Source organism: Myotis daubentonii, chromosome 6, assembly GCF_963259705.1.
Source record: "Myotis daubentonii chromosome 6, mMyoDau2.1, whole genome shotgun sequence".
Lineage (NCBI taxonomy): Eukaryota > Metazoa > Chordata > Mammalia > Chiroptera > Vespertilionidae > Myotis > Myotis daubentonii.
Genome location: NC_081845.1, coordinates 3,834,629 through 3,849,562, shown reverse-complemented (window position 1 = coordinate 3,849,562; position 14,934 = coordinate 3,834,629). Strand labels below are relative to the sequence as shown.

Genomic DNA, 14,934 nt, shown 5'->3' with positions numbered 1-14,934 from the left:
AACAGCTCTCCCAAGCCATGCATTTGGGTCGCGGTGAGCAGCTCCAGGGTGTATATTTAGACTGTGGCTAGAGATGACCCTGGAAGGGAGAGTGGGCAGCCCCGGGACGAGTGCCTACGGCCTGTGGAGGAGGTGACGTGATCCAGAAGTGAGTGTGAGGCCCGGGGGCTTTCGGCAGGTGGGGCCGTGGCTTGACTGGGTGTGGCCTTGGCCGGGCTGCGCCTCCCATCTGGTTCGAACGCCCTCTGCCCTCCCAGGTCCTCTGTCTCCATCGTCCTCCCCTCCAGGTTCACAGGAGACCCTCTCTGCGGCACCCTGCCCCTCTGTCCCTGTCCCTGGGAGTGCAGCCTGCTGCTTAGCTGTGTCCCCGGATTTTCTGCACTCGGCGTGCCAGCCCCTTCCCCAGCCGGGCCTCCCAGCCCCCCACCCCGCTGGCCGCTGCTCGGCTGTGGGTGACTCCTGCGATCCCAGCCTTCCGCCCCTGCGATTACCTCTTGGCCTCGTTCTGGGCGTTTTATAAATGACTTGGCCGAGGTCTTTGGGAGTGCGCTGATCTCATCCGGGCACGCTGGGAACATGGGATCGTGATCCAGAGAGATCCCGGCGGAGGAGGAGGAGGCGGCGGCGGAGAAGGGCGCACAGATGGGGGCTCACGGGAAGGGGTGTGGCCGTTGTGCACATGAGCCGAGGCGTGAAAAAAAGACTGCAGGCCCCTTTCTCTTCCCTCCTTCACTTCTTTATTAGAAAAAGTTTTCACAAGAAGAACATCACAAGAATGAAAATTCATTTCCCCGCCACTCAGGTTTAGCGGTCATTCATGTTTTGCCAAATTTGCTTCATAGAAACCACAGGTCGCTGATGGGGCATAGCACTCCCCTCCACCTTCGACCCGGCGGTTAGCACGGGCCCTAATGCCGGAAACGGGGTGTTTCCTGGCCGTTTTCATGGTGATGTGACCAGGAGGTCGATGGGGAGATGGACGTTCTGGGGCGGGGTCTTGAGCTCAGGCTGGCCTTGGGGTATAAAATATGTAAGGCTGCCCACCCCCCCTGCCGCCCAGGGCTTCCACGCCCGTCACCCCCGGTACACGCTGTAACGCTATTTCATTATTACTGTGTCCACATCTAGGTTGGGAGGTTTGAGAGGAAGTCCTCTGGTGGGTTCCATGCTTACTGGATAGATGTAATCATAGGGTTTTGCATGTGAATGGGTGTTAATTGGCTGTGTGTATAATATGGCTTATAATTTAACTTGGATCTCCACGGATTATTTATGCTTATGAATCTATGGCCCATGCACACTCTTCATACATTTATTCTTTTTGCCATAATACATTTTGAGCCATCTGTTTCAATAACTTACGTCTAGTTTGCTGTAATAAGATACCCTATTTTTGTGAAATAAGGACCTTAGATCATTTTTTGGGAGGAGTAATATATTAGGAGAGGCTATTAAGAAATCTAAAAATTTAAGCAACTCATTACCTTAAATGTTTATTTTCTTTAGTTTACGCCATTGCAGGGGCTGGAGGCGGGGCCCTGCTCCAGGGGCTCAGTCAGGGGCCTTTGTGCCCTCCTGCTGTGTAGCTGCCTGCCGTCTGCAGATGTGGCCTCCTCGGACCCTGCAGGATGGGACGGAGCAGCAGTTCTTCTTAAGTGGCATGGGCCCACCTCCTCGGCAGGGGGGCGGGAAATGCAGCTTAGCTGTGACAGAGGAAAGGTCCCGCTTGGTGAGGGGCAGCACTGCCCATCGCAGAGGGATGGCGGAGCGGGGGCTGCGGCCCCGCAGCCAGGGAGCAGCGCCTGGTGCCCCCGGAGCAACCACTCTCCCTCAGCTGGTCGTGGAGTCCATGCTGGGAGCATGTGCAGGCCGTGCTGGGAGGGGGCCAGGGGGCGGGAGCGCCAGGACCGTGGATTGACAGAGGGAAACACTCCTACAGATGCTCTGGTGCGGGACCCGCCGCCCGGGAGAGTGGTCCCAACGGCAAAGCCCACTGCCCTTCACGGCAACAGAAGAGGCTCGGGGGAGGGCGTGGGGCTGACTCGCCTCCTAAAGCCGTTTGAGGAGTTAAATCAGACAGGCAAGGTGCACCCCACTGCTTATCCATGGACTCCCACAGATCCTCAGCGCGTTTCAGATGCAGAACCCCCCCCCCCCCCCCTGCTCGGAGTGGGGGAGCTGCTGGGACCCTCGTGGTCGGATGGAGTCGTGCGTCAGCTAATCTGGTGCAGGGCGCACGCAGCAGTTCGAGGAAACGGGACTGTTTTCCAAGTAGAGACATGAGTCACCGGCCGTGACGCGGGGGCGGGAGCGAGCGGGCGGCTGGCTCCTGAGCAGCGGCCCCGCAGGCGGTGCGTGTTGTCAGCAAGGAGGGGGGCAGCCCTACCCCTTTGAGAGAAGGGCTCTGACGTTGGAAAGGGAGCCGTGGCCGCAGTGGTGCCTGTGCTCACGAGCCTGGCGCGGGGGCCAGCCCGTCTGGATTGGATCCTGGCTGCTCGCTTCTAGCTGTGAAACCATCGGCAAATTATGTAGCCGCCCCGAATCTAGTAAACGGGCTAGAATTGTGCCTGTGCCATGGGGTGCTGAGGATTGCCTATGCCGGTTTTTATAAAGTGCTTAAATCAGAGCCTGTTCCTACAGCCGGCCCCACGGCACACTCAGACGCCTGCCCAGTGCCTGGCTCAGGGTGTGCGCAGTGCAGGGGAGCTGCTGGTAGCATGACTGTGCTGTTTGTAATATTAAATGCTTAATAGAAACTGCAGTGGAAACCTCATTTTCCCTTGGTACAGCAGTCATTTCCCTTTCCTGGAGAACAGGACTGTGGGGCACCGTGCCGCAGAGAGGCGGAGCTGTAGGACCAGGAGGATTGCTAAACCGGCAGGGGAGGGAGACAGCCTGGTGCCAGCGCCCACCAGCACGGAGGGGCCCGGGGAGAGGAGTCAGCACAGCTCGTCGACCCCCGGCTGGCTCCGTGGACCGGGGGCGACCTGGGAGGAGCTGGCTTCCTGGGCAGAGCTGAGCTGTGGGGCTCCTCGTGGGGAAACGGGGGCTCCCTGATGGGGTGGTCAGCAGACTGCAGATGTGAGCAGGGTGTGGGAGACACGTACTCATGCAGTCCCCAGAATGCAGGGTGCTGGCGCCACCTGGAGGCCAGCCTGCAGCTTTGCGAGGTGACGCCCACAGCTGCTGCAGTGGGGGGACCGTAGGAAGGGTTCCTCTTCTGCTTTCAGCCCAGGGAGCTTGTCTTGCCCACAGCAACATCACTGAGCCCCTCTGAGCCCGGGGCACTCCTGGGACGAGCTCTGGCCCCTGCCTCCTGCCCGTGGGTCTGGTCTGGCCCAGCAGCTGGCGGAGCTGAGCTGACCGCAGGCCTCATTAGCACCCTTTCAGGGCCCCATCCAGCCTGTGTAAACAGCCTGTGTCCTACCAAGATGAAAGGGGCGCAGGCTGCTCTGAGGGTTGGGGTTAGCGGAGCTTCTGCTCTAATCTCAGCCTCTGACCCCGGCTTTGGGGCTGGAGTTGGTTTATGTTCAACTGCGTCTGGGTTGCTGGCTGTTGCTGTCTCCCCTGTTTCTCCCCTTGCTCCTTTGACAACCCCGGGTTTAGGCATATAGTGGAGTGTGTGTTTGTTTTTAAATATATTTTTGTTGTTGATAGGTTACAGATATCTCCCATTTCCCCCCTTCCTCTCCTCCTCCCAGCCCCTCCCCCTGCCCCCCCGGCCTTCACTACCCTGTTGCCGGTCCATGGGCTGTGCATATAAGTGTAAAAGTTCTTTGGTTTATCTCTTCTGGTCCCCCAACCCCACATCGAGGTCTGTCAGCCTGCTCCATGCCTCCCTGCTTCGGGTCTTATTTTGTTGGTCAGTTCACTGTGTTCATTAGGTTAGTGGAGTGTTTTATTTTTCCTTTTCCAATTGCACAGGTAACGGCGGGAGAGGCGCTCCTGTGTTCACCGGGGAGGTGGACTGCACCTACTTCTTCACGTGGGACACGAAGCACGCGTGTGTGAAAGAGAAGGAGGACCTCCTGTGCGGCCTCACCGACGGGAAGCGGCGGTACGACCTGTCCGCTCTGGCCCGGCACGCAGGTAGGTCCCTGTGCCCGCCAGCAGGCCCCTGTGCCCGCTGGTAGGCCCCTGTGCCTGCGGGCAGGCCCCTGTGCCCGCCGGCAGGCCCCTGTGCCCGCCAGCAGGCCCCTGTGCCCGCCGGTAGGCCCCTGTGCCCGCCGGCAGGCCCCTGTGCCCGCCGGTAGGTCCCTGTGCCCGCAGGTAGGCCCCTGTGCCCGCTGGTAGGCCCCTGTGCCCACGGGCAGGCCCCTGTGCCCGCAGGGAGGGCCCTGTGCCCGCAGGGAGGGCCCTGTGCCCGCAGGGAGGGCCCTGTACATGCAGGGAGGGCCCCATGCCCACAGGTAGTGCCCTGTGCCCGCAGGGAGGGCCCCATGCCCACAGGTAGTGCCCTGTGCCCACAGGTAGGGCCCCCATGCCCACGTGGGTCTCAGGCGCGTGCGTGTTGGGGGGACATTTTCCTGTCTCCTTCCCCACGAACGTTTGGAAAGGCTGCCCCTACTTCCGCTGCCAGCTCACCAGCGTGGCCTTTCCCTCCTCACGTAGCAGTATGAGTGATGAGAAACGGCACTGACTCATTGCAGGATGTCTGAGTGTGAGGTCGGCATCACTGTTTTCCACTTGGGGTACTTTGAGCTAATCTTGCCATGTTTTAGTAAAAACTGCCAAGTGCCTACTGTGTGCCAGGCCTTGTGCTTTGTGATTAGAAACTTTTTAAAAAAATCCTCACCCAAGGATATTTTTCCCATTGATTTTTAGAGAGAGCGGAAGAGAGGGAGGGAGGGGGAACAAAAGAGTGAGAGAGAGAAACATCGATGTGAGAGAGCCACATCGATTGGCTGCCTCCCACATGTTCCCTGACTGGGACCAGGGATTGAACCTGTAACCCAGGTACATGCCCTTGACAGGTAATTGAACCCAGAACCCTTTGGTGCAAGGGCCAACACTCTAACCACAGAGCAACACTGGCCAGGGCGAAACTTTTTTATTTTTATTTTTAACTTAAACTCTTGTTGCTAAGAGAGTAGATCTTCCAAGTTCTCATCGTGTTTGTAACTGGTGAAGGACGCTCACTAGGCTTATTGTCATCATTTCGCAGCACATCCACGTAGCCGGTCGTATTGTGCACCTAAAGCTAATACAACGTTACATGTCAATTTTCTCTCAGTGAACAAATTCAAAAAATAAACGGAGAGTCGGCTGGGTTCCCACTGAACAGGTGGCGGCCAGGCTCAGAGGGTGGGGGGTTTGGGTGAAGGTGGGGGGCCGGGTGGGCTCATGCCTTGGGCCTCCAGCGTTCCGTTGGCCTCACTGCTCTTTGCCCATCTCTGTGGTGGATCAGGCTCCTCTCCCACCTCCGGTTCTTTGGTGAGGCCGAAAGGAGAACGGGCGTGGGAGCCCTTGGGACACAGAGCCTCGGTGTGGCGTGCGGCGCTGTTCGTGGCCGAGGCAGACATGTGGCTGCACAGATGCTTGCTGAGCGTCTGTCACCTGTGGCAGGGACCACGTGCTGGGGACCTGGCAGCAAACCTGACACGTGTGTCCCGTGCCTCTGGGCCTGAGACCTGAGCAGGCAGAGAGCCCGGATGGCGAGGATGGGGCTTCACGGGGAAACCGAGTCTGGCTGGGACGTTTCTGGTTTTGTCTGGTTTTCAGCAGCGCGGGAATTGGGTGTCTGCAGAAGCAAGCTGCGTCTGTGAGGTGGAGATGGTCCCTGGGACGGGGGAGGGAGGTGCCTGGAGTCACATAACGACCAGCTGTGACGGGGACTCGCGTTTGGAGTCCCGCCTGCTTGGGAACGTGGATGGTAAGAGAAGGTTCCTCTTGCGTGGACGTGGGCGAGCCTGCCTTTGAGTGCGGGCCTGCGGAAGTAGGTGGATTGTGCTCTGTGCCCCAGGGCCCTTGCCCTGCTGGGGACGTGGCCAGGTCAGCTCTGGTGCGTGTGTGCTCGTGGGGAGCTTGGCTTCCTGTGAAGCGGAACGAGCTCTCGGCTCCGATCACAGCCTGGAGCGAGGACGGGTGTGGCCACGTCCGGCATGTTGCTGACCCTCTCCAGGGGGTTTTCTCACAGTCACATGGGTGTGACAGTAGGTCCCTTTATTCAGCCTTTTTAGAAAACATCACTGGGCACCACACCCCTAGGGTCTGCGCTCGTGGGCCCGGCGCCTGCCCTGCTCGGGGTCCCCAGGAACCTGGACTTTCTCAGCTCCTGCACCCACTGGCTCCCGGGACCTGTGAGCTGAGCTGACCCCCTCCCTGTCACCTAAACATCCTCCTGCTCTACAGCCTTCACCCACCCGAGACCCCGGCTTTCAGAGGGGCTGTCCTGATCGCTCGCTCGCTCGGTCATCGTGGGTTCTTCAGGGTAGTGACGTGGGTGTCACTCCCCCACGCGACCCTAGCAGCGCCTTCGACACCCGGGCTCTGGGCGCGAGAGGAGCCTGTGCGTCTCACCCTCTTCAAGCCCGGTTCCCCTGGCTGTTCCTGCCGGTGTCTGCCTCCCGGGCCGGCCTCCTCGCGGAGGCCCCTCTGCTCTCAGCACGGAGCAGGTGCGCCCCTGCTGCTGAGGGTCTTCAGTTTGTGTCGTGTTTCTGTGTCGTGAGTGATGGCCTCTGAGCTGTTGGAGTTCGGGGACCACGCGTGTCCCGTGTGCCTTCTCGGTGGTTGACGGAGGGGCCGTGACTGATGGCTGGTGCTGCCCGGGCCCGAGCGGGGCTGGCGTCCGGACTTGGTTTCGGTTTCTGATTTCATACCTGAGAGAGTCTCACTGTTTAATGGTCTGTCCCCCGTGACCCCTGCTCCCGGGGAGTGTGGGCGCGGTTTACGGTTTATTTCTGTCACGTTAAACAGAAGCGGAGGACCTCGGGCGTGGCTGTGCTGCCGCCCGCCCGCCCAGAGCGTGAGGCCGAGGCTGGCGGCCACGTGCTCGCTGAGCCTGTTGACCCCCCCGCCCCCCACCGTTTATGGGAAACAGTCGCTGCCTTTGACGAAAGAAGCTTCTTTTACTTTATTTGTTCACAGAACCGGAACGGAACTGGGAAGCGGTGGATGGCATCCAGAAGGAAGGAGAGAAGAAGCACTTCTTCATCAACATCTGCCACCGGCTGCTGCCGGAGGGCCAGGCCCGGGGCTGCCCCGAGGACGCGGCCGTGTGCGCCGTGGGTGAGTTGCCGGGCGCTCCCGGGGGGGCGTAGGAAGCCCCCCGGGGTTCAGCACCTCGGGCTGGTGAGGACGCAGGGGTGAGGCCGCAGCGGCCACGGCGCCTCCCCTCCGGGACGGAGCGGCCTCCGGGGGCCCGGCCTCCTGCTGGCCAGGCTGGCGGGAGCGGAGAGAACCTGTTGGAAATGCTTGGCTATCTGTTCGCTCTGTGACCTGAAGAATCACATTGCTAGCGCTCGTGCAAAACGGATTTTGATTATTTTAACAACTTGACTGCTTGGTTTCTCAAACGTTATGGCGTAAGGCGACTGGAATCTGATATTGTGGCCTTCGCCTGAGAGCGCTGTCCCCAGGTCCTTCCGCTGGGCTGGTCTGTCCTGCCCTGCAGACATGCCTTAGATGTATGTAGTGTGTGTCACTTAGGAGTCACCTTGAAAGTGACAGGCAGGGTAGTCACTGGAGTCTGTTACACACGTGAAACGAGTCGTGAGCTCAGGTGGGGGTTAGGAGTCACCCTCTCTTGAGAAGGTGCTGTGTCTTTCCGAGCAGGTCCAAGCGTGGCCATGCCTTTGTTTAAGGACGTGGCCCAGCGTTTCAGAACTTGATAGTAAAAATCAACCAAATCATGAATTATGTGGCCACATTCTTGGCTGCCTGAGCAGTTTAGTTACTTTCTAGCCCCCTGGCTGTGCCTTTAAAAGCCCTGTGTCTCGGGCAGCCGAGGCCCCAGAATGGGGGAGCAGTCCTCCTGCTAAGGGCCACTTGGATATTTATAACATCCTTGGATCAACTTAAACACGCTGGTCAAACATTTAGTTAACTCACCCCTAATGCCTTGTCAGGGCCAGACCAAATGATTTCGGGGGCCATAGGCCCGCGGGCCAGACATTTCCCACCCCTGCTGTACGGGATGGCATGACATGGGCACAGAGGACTTTGTTTATCGTTCTCGCACTTTCCTGATAAGCCTGGAGGTGGCCTTTGGGGTTTTTCTACGTGGCTGCCACCACCCGGCCGCACTTGTCACTCAAGAAAAAGTCGACCATCTGGCCAGGGCCGGCGGCCGAGAGAGGGGTGTGGCACACCTGCTGAGTTTAGGTACCTCTTTGTGTCATTATCATTTTTAATCATGTCTTCTGTCCCCCCTCCCCCCTTTTTTCCAGATAAGAATGGAAAGAAAAGTCTGGGCAAATTTATTTCTTCTCCCACAAAAGAGAATGGGAACATTCTACTCTCCTATTCAGATGGGGATGCTTGTGGCGATAAGAAGAGAATAAAAACTGATATAATACTTGTGTGCAAGCCAGGTAACAGCTTAAAAAAAGAAAAGATTAAATGCTCCTGTGGCTTTTGCCAGGGGTGTGCCCACGCTCTTTATTGCTGTTTCTTGTTGGCCCTGCCGGGTGATGAGGCCAAAGGGGTGGGGCCAAGCATTTCAGGTTCCAGAACCCTTGGCGGTGGTCAGTTGGATTTGATCCCCTACCCCCTGCCCAGAACCAGCCCAGAAATGGCGAAACCGTATGGCGTCTGAGGGCATCGTCGTAATTTTCCTAAAGAGCTATGTTCTGCGCATGGCTTCTTGCTTAGGACTGATACACAGCAGTCACACAGCCGCTTAACTCCTGGGAGTGGCTTAAAAATGCTGTCTGGCCCGGCCGGCGTGGCCTGGTACCAGGAGGTCACGGTTCGATTCCAGGTCAGGGCACATGCCTGGGTGCGGGCTCGATCCCCAGTGGGGGCCGTACAGGAGGCAGCCAATCAATGACTCTCTCTCATTGTTGATGTTTCTCTCTTGCTCTTCCTCTCCCTTCCTCTCTGAAACCAAGAAAAATATATTGAAAAAAAGTGCTGTCCTTGGTTTCACTGAACATGGAACACAGTGCGTCCGGTCCTGTCCTTCACTCCCATTGGCTTACAGGGTCAGAACCTACAGGGAGAGCACACATTTTTGTGTTTCTCAAAATGTATTTGTGAGTAACCTCCCGTTTCACAGTCATATGTGTATGTTCCGGACTTCCTTGTTGAGAGTGCTGGGAGAGTTGATCATGGCTCGGTCTTACTATCTTTAAACGTGGCCCTGCTGTTGGGTTAATAGCATATTGCCACTGTCGCTAACCGTGCTGTTTGTTACATATCCTCCCCTCCTCCCATCAGGGAAATTCCCTTAGATAAATTCTCAGCTGTGGAATAAGCTCAGGGGCTAGGAGTATTTTTCTTTTTTAAAAAATATGTTTTTATTGATTTTAGAGAGAGGAAAGGAGAAGGAGAGAGAGAAACATGCATCTGTGGGCTGCACGTGCACGCCCCCTACTGGCGATGGAGCCTGCACCCTGGGCCTGTGTCCTCACCTGGAATCAAACCAGCCAAGCCACCCAGCCCAACTAGGACTATTTTTTTGAGCTTTTTCCTTTTTTTTTTTTTTTTTCAATTATGGCATCATATGCATACTATAAAATTTATATATTTTAAGGACTTGTAGTAAACTACACAAGACATGAACTTCACCACTTAACCGTTTTAAGCGGACAGTTCATTGGCATGAAGCACGTTCCCATTGTTGGGCAGCAATCACCACTGTCATCTCCAGAACCTTCTCACCTTCCCAAACCGATGCCCTGCCCTGCAGTCCCCCCACCCCCCGTAGGGTTGACTCTGGGAACCTCGGTACGTGGACCCACACGGTATCTGTACGGTGATGGCTCTGCTCCGCCCACAGGAGAACTGGAAAGCGCCCCGGTGCTGATGGACGCCAGCGACGACGGCTGCTACTACGAGTTCGAGTGGCACACGGCTGCCGCCTGCGTGCTGTCCCGGACCGAGGGCGACAACTGCACTGTCTTGGACTCCCAGGCAGGTGCGTATCCCGTGTGTCCAGCAGCACCTGGCGGGCAGCGTCCCCGGGACCTGCGTGGGCTTTTCGAAAACGTACTTCCTAGGAGTGTTTTAGAGGTGGCCTGCTTTAGGATGACGTTAACATGTGGGACCAGCATCCTGACAAGCTGGTGTTTGAGGTCGTGAGAAACCTGCCTTAACTTCATGGTTCAGGTAGGTTTTGCTGAACACGAAACCTGAGGGTCACAAGGAAATCAGCCACTTGGAAAAGGCCTTTCATGGGAGCGGCCACGAAACCCGCCTGAGAGACCTCACGCAGGTCCCGTGGCTTCCATCCCGCTGAGGCACGCGGGTCACGTGACCGGCAGTCGTGGGCTTCACACAGAACTCCTAGGTTGACAGCGGAGCGACCCCTCCCAGGCTCAGGCAGGGGCTGTGTCTGTGCCCGAAGGAAGGGCCCTCGTCCACCTGCCGGGCTCCCTGTTGCCAGGCGTCCGGGAAGCGTCCGTGAGAGGCTGTGCCAGGTCCCTCTGGTCTGTGCCCGGCTGACCTGCACCGGGGCTGCTGCTCTTCGTAGGGTTCTCCTTCGACCTGTCGCCTCTCACGAAGAAAGACGGCTACAAGGTTGAGACGGCCAAGTACGACTTCTACATCAACGTGTGCGCGGCGGTGACCATGGGCGCCTGCCAGCCGGGCTCGGGGGCCTGCCAGGTGGCGAGAAGGCAAGTCTCCAGTCAGCAGCCCCGAGGTTTCTTGGGTAACAGACGTTTCTTCAGGGCCAGGTGCACTCTCTGCATGCAGACGCTGAGGAGAGGTAGCCTGTGAACCAGAGGATGCTGGGAGTTCTGTTTCCCTTGGCAACAAGGAGCGTTTCCATGATGCCCGCCTCGTGTGGCTGGCTCAGCTCACTTGTTAGACAGACAGTTGTGCCTGTTTCTTCACTCACTAGTGCAAATGAAGGGGTTGCACCTTCAGCCAGCCGTGGGCTTGGGTTCCCCAGGGGGGTGGCCCTCTCACCGTCCCCCCCCCCCCCCCCCCGGCTTAGCATCCTGGCTGCAGTCAGTGTGGTCTGCACCCTGGCTCCTGGCCCAGCTGCTCCCCATCCTGCACGCCGGCCCTCCTCCCGTGCCAGCGTCTGGGGCGGCTGGTCTGGGTCTCTTTTCTGAGAGGTGCTTGCTTGTTTCAGCGACGGGAAGGCTTGGAACTTGGGACAGAGCAACGCTAAGCTTTCCTATTACGATGGGATGATCCAGCTGAACTACAGGGACGGCACGCCCTACAATAACAACAGGCACACGCCCAGAGCCACGCTGATCACCTTCCTCTGCGACCGGGACGCAGGCGTGGGCGTCCCCGAGTACCAGGTAGGGAGGGACTGTGGGTCCCCGAGTACCTGGGAGGGCAGGGCTGTGGGTGCCTGCCTGGGCTTGCACGGCGCTGCGAGAGATGTCATTCCGTGAAGGCAGGAGGAAAGAAGAAAGAGTCCTCGGGGCTGGTGCCTTTCTAGTCTGAGACGAGGCTCTCCCTGTAGGTGGGTGTGAGCTGGGGTGTCCCCGGGGATAAACAGCTGCATTGTCTGGCTCCCCAATACTGGGCACTGAGCCTCCTGCCATGGCCCTTCACTCAGAGACACAGCTTTCAGTCTGGTCTCCTGGCCGCGTTACCACCTTTGAGGTTGTAATGGACCCTGCTGGGCTTGCTGGGCCCGTCGGCAGTTTCCATTTCTGAGCTGTCCCTGCAGCAGGCCTTCCTGCTCCGATCGCCCACAGCCCTGTTTGGGTGGGTCCCAAGCACACCGGCATCGCAGCCATCCCTCCTTCCCACTTAACAGCCTGCGTTTCCGTCTTAATTTTTTTTTTAATTTATTGATTTATTACAGAGAGGAAGGGAGAGGGATAGAGAGCTAGAAACATCAGTGAGAGAGAAAAACATCGATCAGCTGCCTCCTGCACACCCCCTACTGGGGATGTGCCCACAACCAAGGTACATGCCCTCGACCGGAATCGAACCCGGGACCCTTCAGTCCGCAGGCCGACGCTCTATCCACTGAGCCAAACCGGTTAGGGCTCCATCTTATTTTTTTATTGGACACGCTTCCTGCTAATAAAATGCGGGAACGTAGCCGTTCTTTCCTGCAGTGTTTGTGTAGAGAGCGTGTGCCTGTCTTGCTTTCGTTTAACCCTGGCTTCGCATGACATTCCCTCCCTCTGCGTCCTCCCGTGTTTCCTGCCGCGACAGGAGGAAGACAACTCGACCTACAACTTCCGGTGGTACACCAGCTACGCCTGCCCTGAGGAGCCGCTGGAGTGCCTGGTGACCGACCCGCTCTCCATGGAGCAGTACGACCTCTCCAGGTGCGGGGCAGCCGCCCTTGGCCTGGCCCTGCCCGGGCCAGTTAGTGCCGCGGTCTCACATGTGGGCCTCGCCGGGAGCCTGGAGCTGAGCGGTGGTAGGGAGTCCGCTCGGGGCTGCAGGACCGGGTGGGAGATGACGCAGAGTCACCCTGACCGTGGGCTGGAGCCTCCGTCTTCAGCGGCATCACTTAAGTCAGCCGCTGTCAGTGCGGAGGGGGGGCAGGTTGGGGTGTGCCGCGGGCTGCCTTTAGCAGAAGTCACGCTGCTGGGTGCTGAGTCACGGGGGGCGGGGTTGGGGGCGGGCAGCTCAGGAGTGACCGCAGGGCGTGTTCTCTGCGTTTCTCTAAGAGCTTAGAAATGAGCTGTCAGGCTTCACAAGCAGACACTGCTCTGAAATTGTAGGCTGGCAAAGTCCGAAGACGGCCCCGAAGGGAACTGGTACGCCCTGGACAGCGCCGGGGCGCACAGCGCGTGGCGCAAGTACTACATCAATGTGTGCCGGCCTCTGAGCCCGGTGCCGGGCTGCGACCGCTACGCGTCCGCCTGCCAGATGCGATACGAGAACAAGCAGGTGAGGCTGCCTGCCCCTCGGGGTCGCCTTTCTCCGTCGGCGCACTCACCTCCGTGGCCCGGCGTGGTGGTGTCTGGACTCCCAGCTCACCGTCGGGCTGGCCTGGAAGCGGGGCCTCTGAGCGGGAGCGAGGCCTGCTGGCGTGTGGTTGGTAATCATTGTTCAGATTTAAGCCCTAAGCGGGCCTCGCTGTGGGGAACCTCTGCTCACAGTACGGGGCCGAGGAAACTCCCGTCGAGTGTCTAGTCTGAATTCAAAAGTGCCTTCCAGCGGCCGGCAGATGTTGGTGAAGAGTCGTGTTTGCTTCCAAGAGCTCTTGCTTCTGGCTAATGAGGGGGAACTGGCTCAGGGCGTCACTGGGGGTGAAGTAATCTGAGCATTTGCTCTGTCCGGACGCCGAGCTGCCCGACGTCGTTGGGAGAATGTGGTTACTGCCAGGAGTTTGGTATGTTCCCTTGTGCTCTTTGCCCAGTGAGTCCTTTTATTTACTTTTAAATATATTTTTATTGGTTTTTAGAGAGGAAGGGAAAGGGATAGAGAGATCGAAACATCCATGAGAGAGAAGCAACATCAATCAGCTGCCTCCTGCAGGCCCCCTGCTGGGGATTGAGCCGGCGAACTAGTATGTGCCCTGATGGGAATCGAACTGGTGACCTCTTGGTTCCTGGGTCGACGCTCACCCACTGAGCCACACCCCCTGGGCTGCGGGCGAGTTTAAAATAAAGATGGGCACGTGCTCCTGTAGAAATAGCACATCGGAGCGTGCTTTTCCTGGCGTGGGTTTCGAGGTCTGGCGTTGCTGTGGAGGTGAGGTGAGTGCCCTGCGGGGTTTTGCACTCCAACACGTGTGCACTCTGGGAGCAGTGGCCTCAGTACAGTCAGCACTCGAGATCCACAGATTTCGTGTTTGCAGACTCGTCACATTTGTTACCCCCCAAATCGATACAGTCACGTGGGACGTGGGCACAGTGGCCTGACCATACGTTCCCCGCTGAGGTGGAACAAGGGACGCCCTCCATCCTTGTCTACTTCCTGCTCTCGTGGCCGGAGGGTGGGATGTGAGGGGCGGGGTCGTGCAGGCCGGAGCTCCGGGCTGGGATGGGGATCGAGGCCTGCCCCAGGACTGTTAGAGGATGGCCTTGGACAGTCACGTGTCTGAACACCGTTTTCCTGTAGTCATGACGGTGGAAGGCACCAGCGTGAGCTCCTGTGAGGGCTGAGGGTCAGATTCCGAGTGAGCTGCGTGTGCACAGAGGTGCAGGGCTCCCCTGCGTGTAGGAGCGGGTCCCCTGCGCACTCACTCCGTGCTCGCCGGGACTTCACGGACCACGAGCTGAGTGCGCGAACCCGCTGCGCGCGTGCGGACGCAGGGCCCCTCACAGGCGTGTTGTCCGCAGGGCGTGTTTTCCGAAGTCGTGTCCATCAGCAACCTGGGCGTGGCCCGGTTCGGTCCCTTGGTGGAGGAGAGCGGCAGCCTCCTGCTGGAGTACGAGAACGGCTCGGCCTGCACCACCAGCGACGGCATGCAGACCACCTACACCACCCGGATCCACCTCGTCTGCTCCAGGGGCAGCCTGGTGAGGCACCCGGCGGGGCGGGGAGTGCGGGCGTCTCCTGTGGCCAGTACCGCCTGGAGTGTCTCTTCACGGGGGCGAGCGAGTCTGGTGGGTAGGGGAGTCAGGTTCTCTTTTTCAAAAGCGTGGACTTGACCTCAAACTTGGGTTTGGGTCCCAGTTGCACCCTTTACTGCTGGCAAGACCTCAGGTCAATGTCTTAGCATCCAGGCCTGAGAGGTAATAGCACCCAAGCCTTCAGAGCAGGAACAGTGAGGACGCGCCTTGTAATTGGATGACGCTCATTGAGCACCCAGCCTGTCGAGCGACACCGAGTCCGTGTCAGGAGATTTGGGCAGTTTGCTGTGGTGGCTGGGCTTCCTTTGGCTGGAGGGCCCGC

General features: G+C 58.5%; 1 protein-coding gene across 5 annotated transcripts in view; it reads left to right on the top strand.

Annotated features, from left to right (window-relative positions):
- The window catches only part of IGF2R (insulin like growth factor 2 receptor), a 96,239-nt gene that overhangs the window by 46,804 nt on the left and 34,501 nt on the right, over positions 1-14,934 (top strand). For all 5 annotated transcript variants that reach the window (XM_059699903.1, XM_059699902.1, XM_059699901.1 and 2 more), the window contains exons 11-19: positions 3,925-4,089; positions 7,087-7,227; positions 8,388-8,531; positions 9,941-10,078; positions 10,634-10,778; positions 11,243-11,420; positions 12,295-12,410; positions 12,813-12,981; positions 14,379-14,558. In XM_059699903.1, the coding sequence (XP_059555886.1) occupies positions 3,925-4,089; positions 7,087-7,227; positions 8,388-8,531; positions 9,941-10,078; positions 10,634-10,778; positions 11,243-11,420; positions 12,295-12,410; positions 12,813-12,981; positions 14,379-14,558 (1,376 nt within the window). The remainder of the gene's footprint in view (positions 1-3,924; positions 4,090-7,086; positions 7,228-8,387; positions 8,532-9,940; positions 10,079-10,633; positions 10,779-11,242; positions 11,421-12,294; positions 12,411-12,812; positions 12,982-14,378; positions 14,559-14,934) is intronic.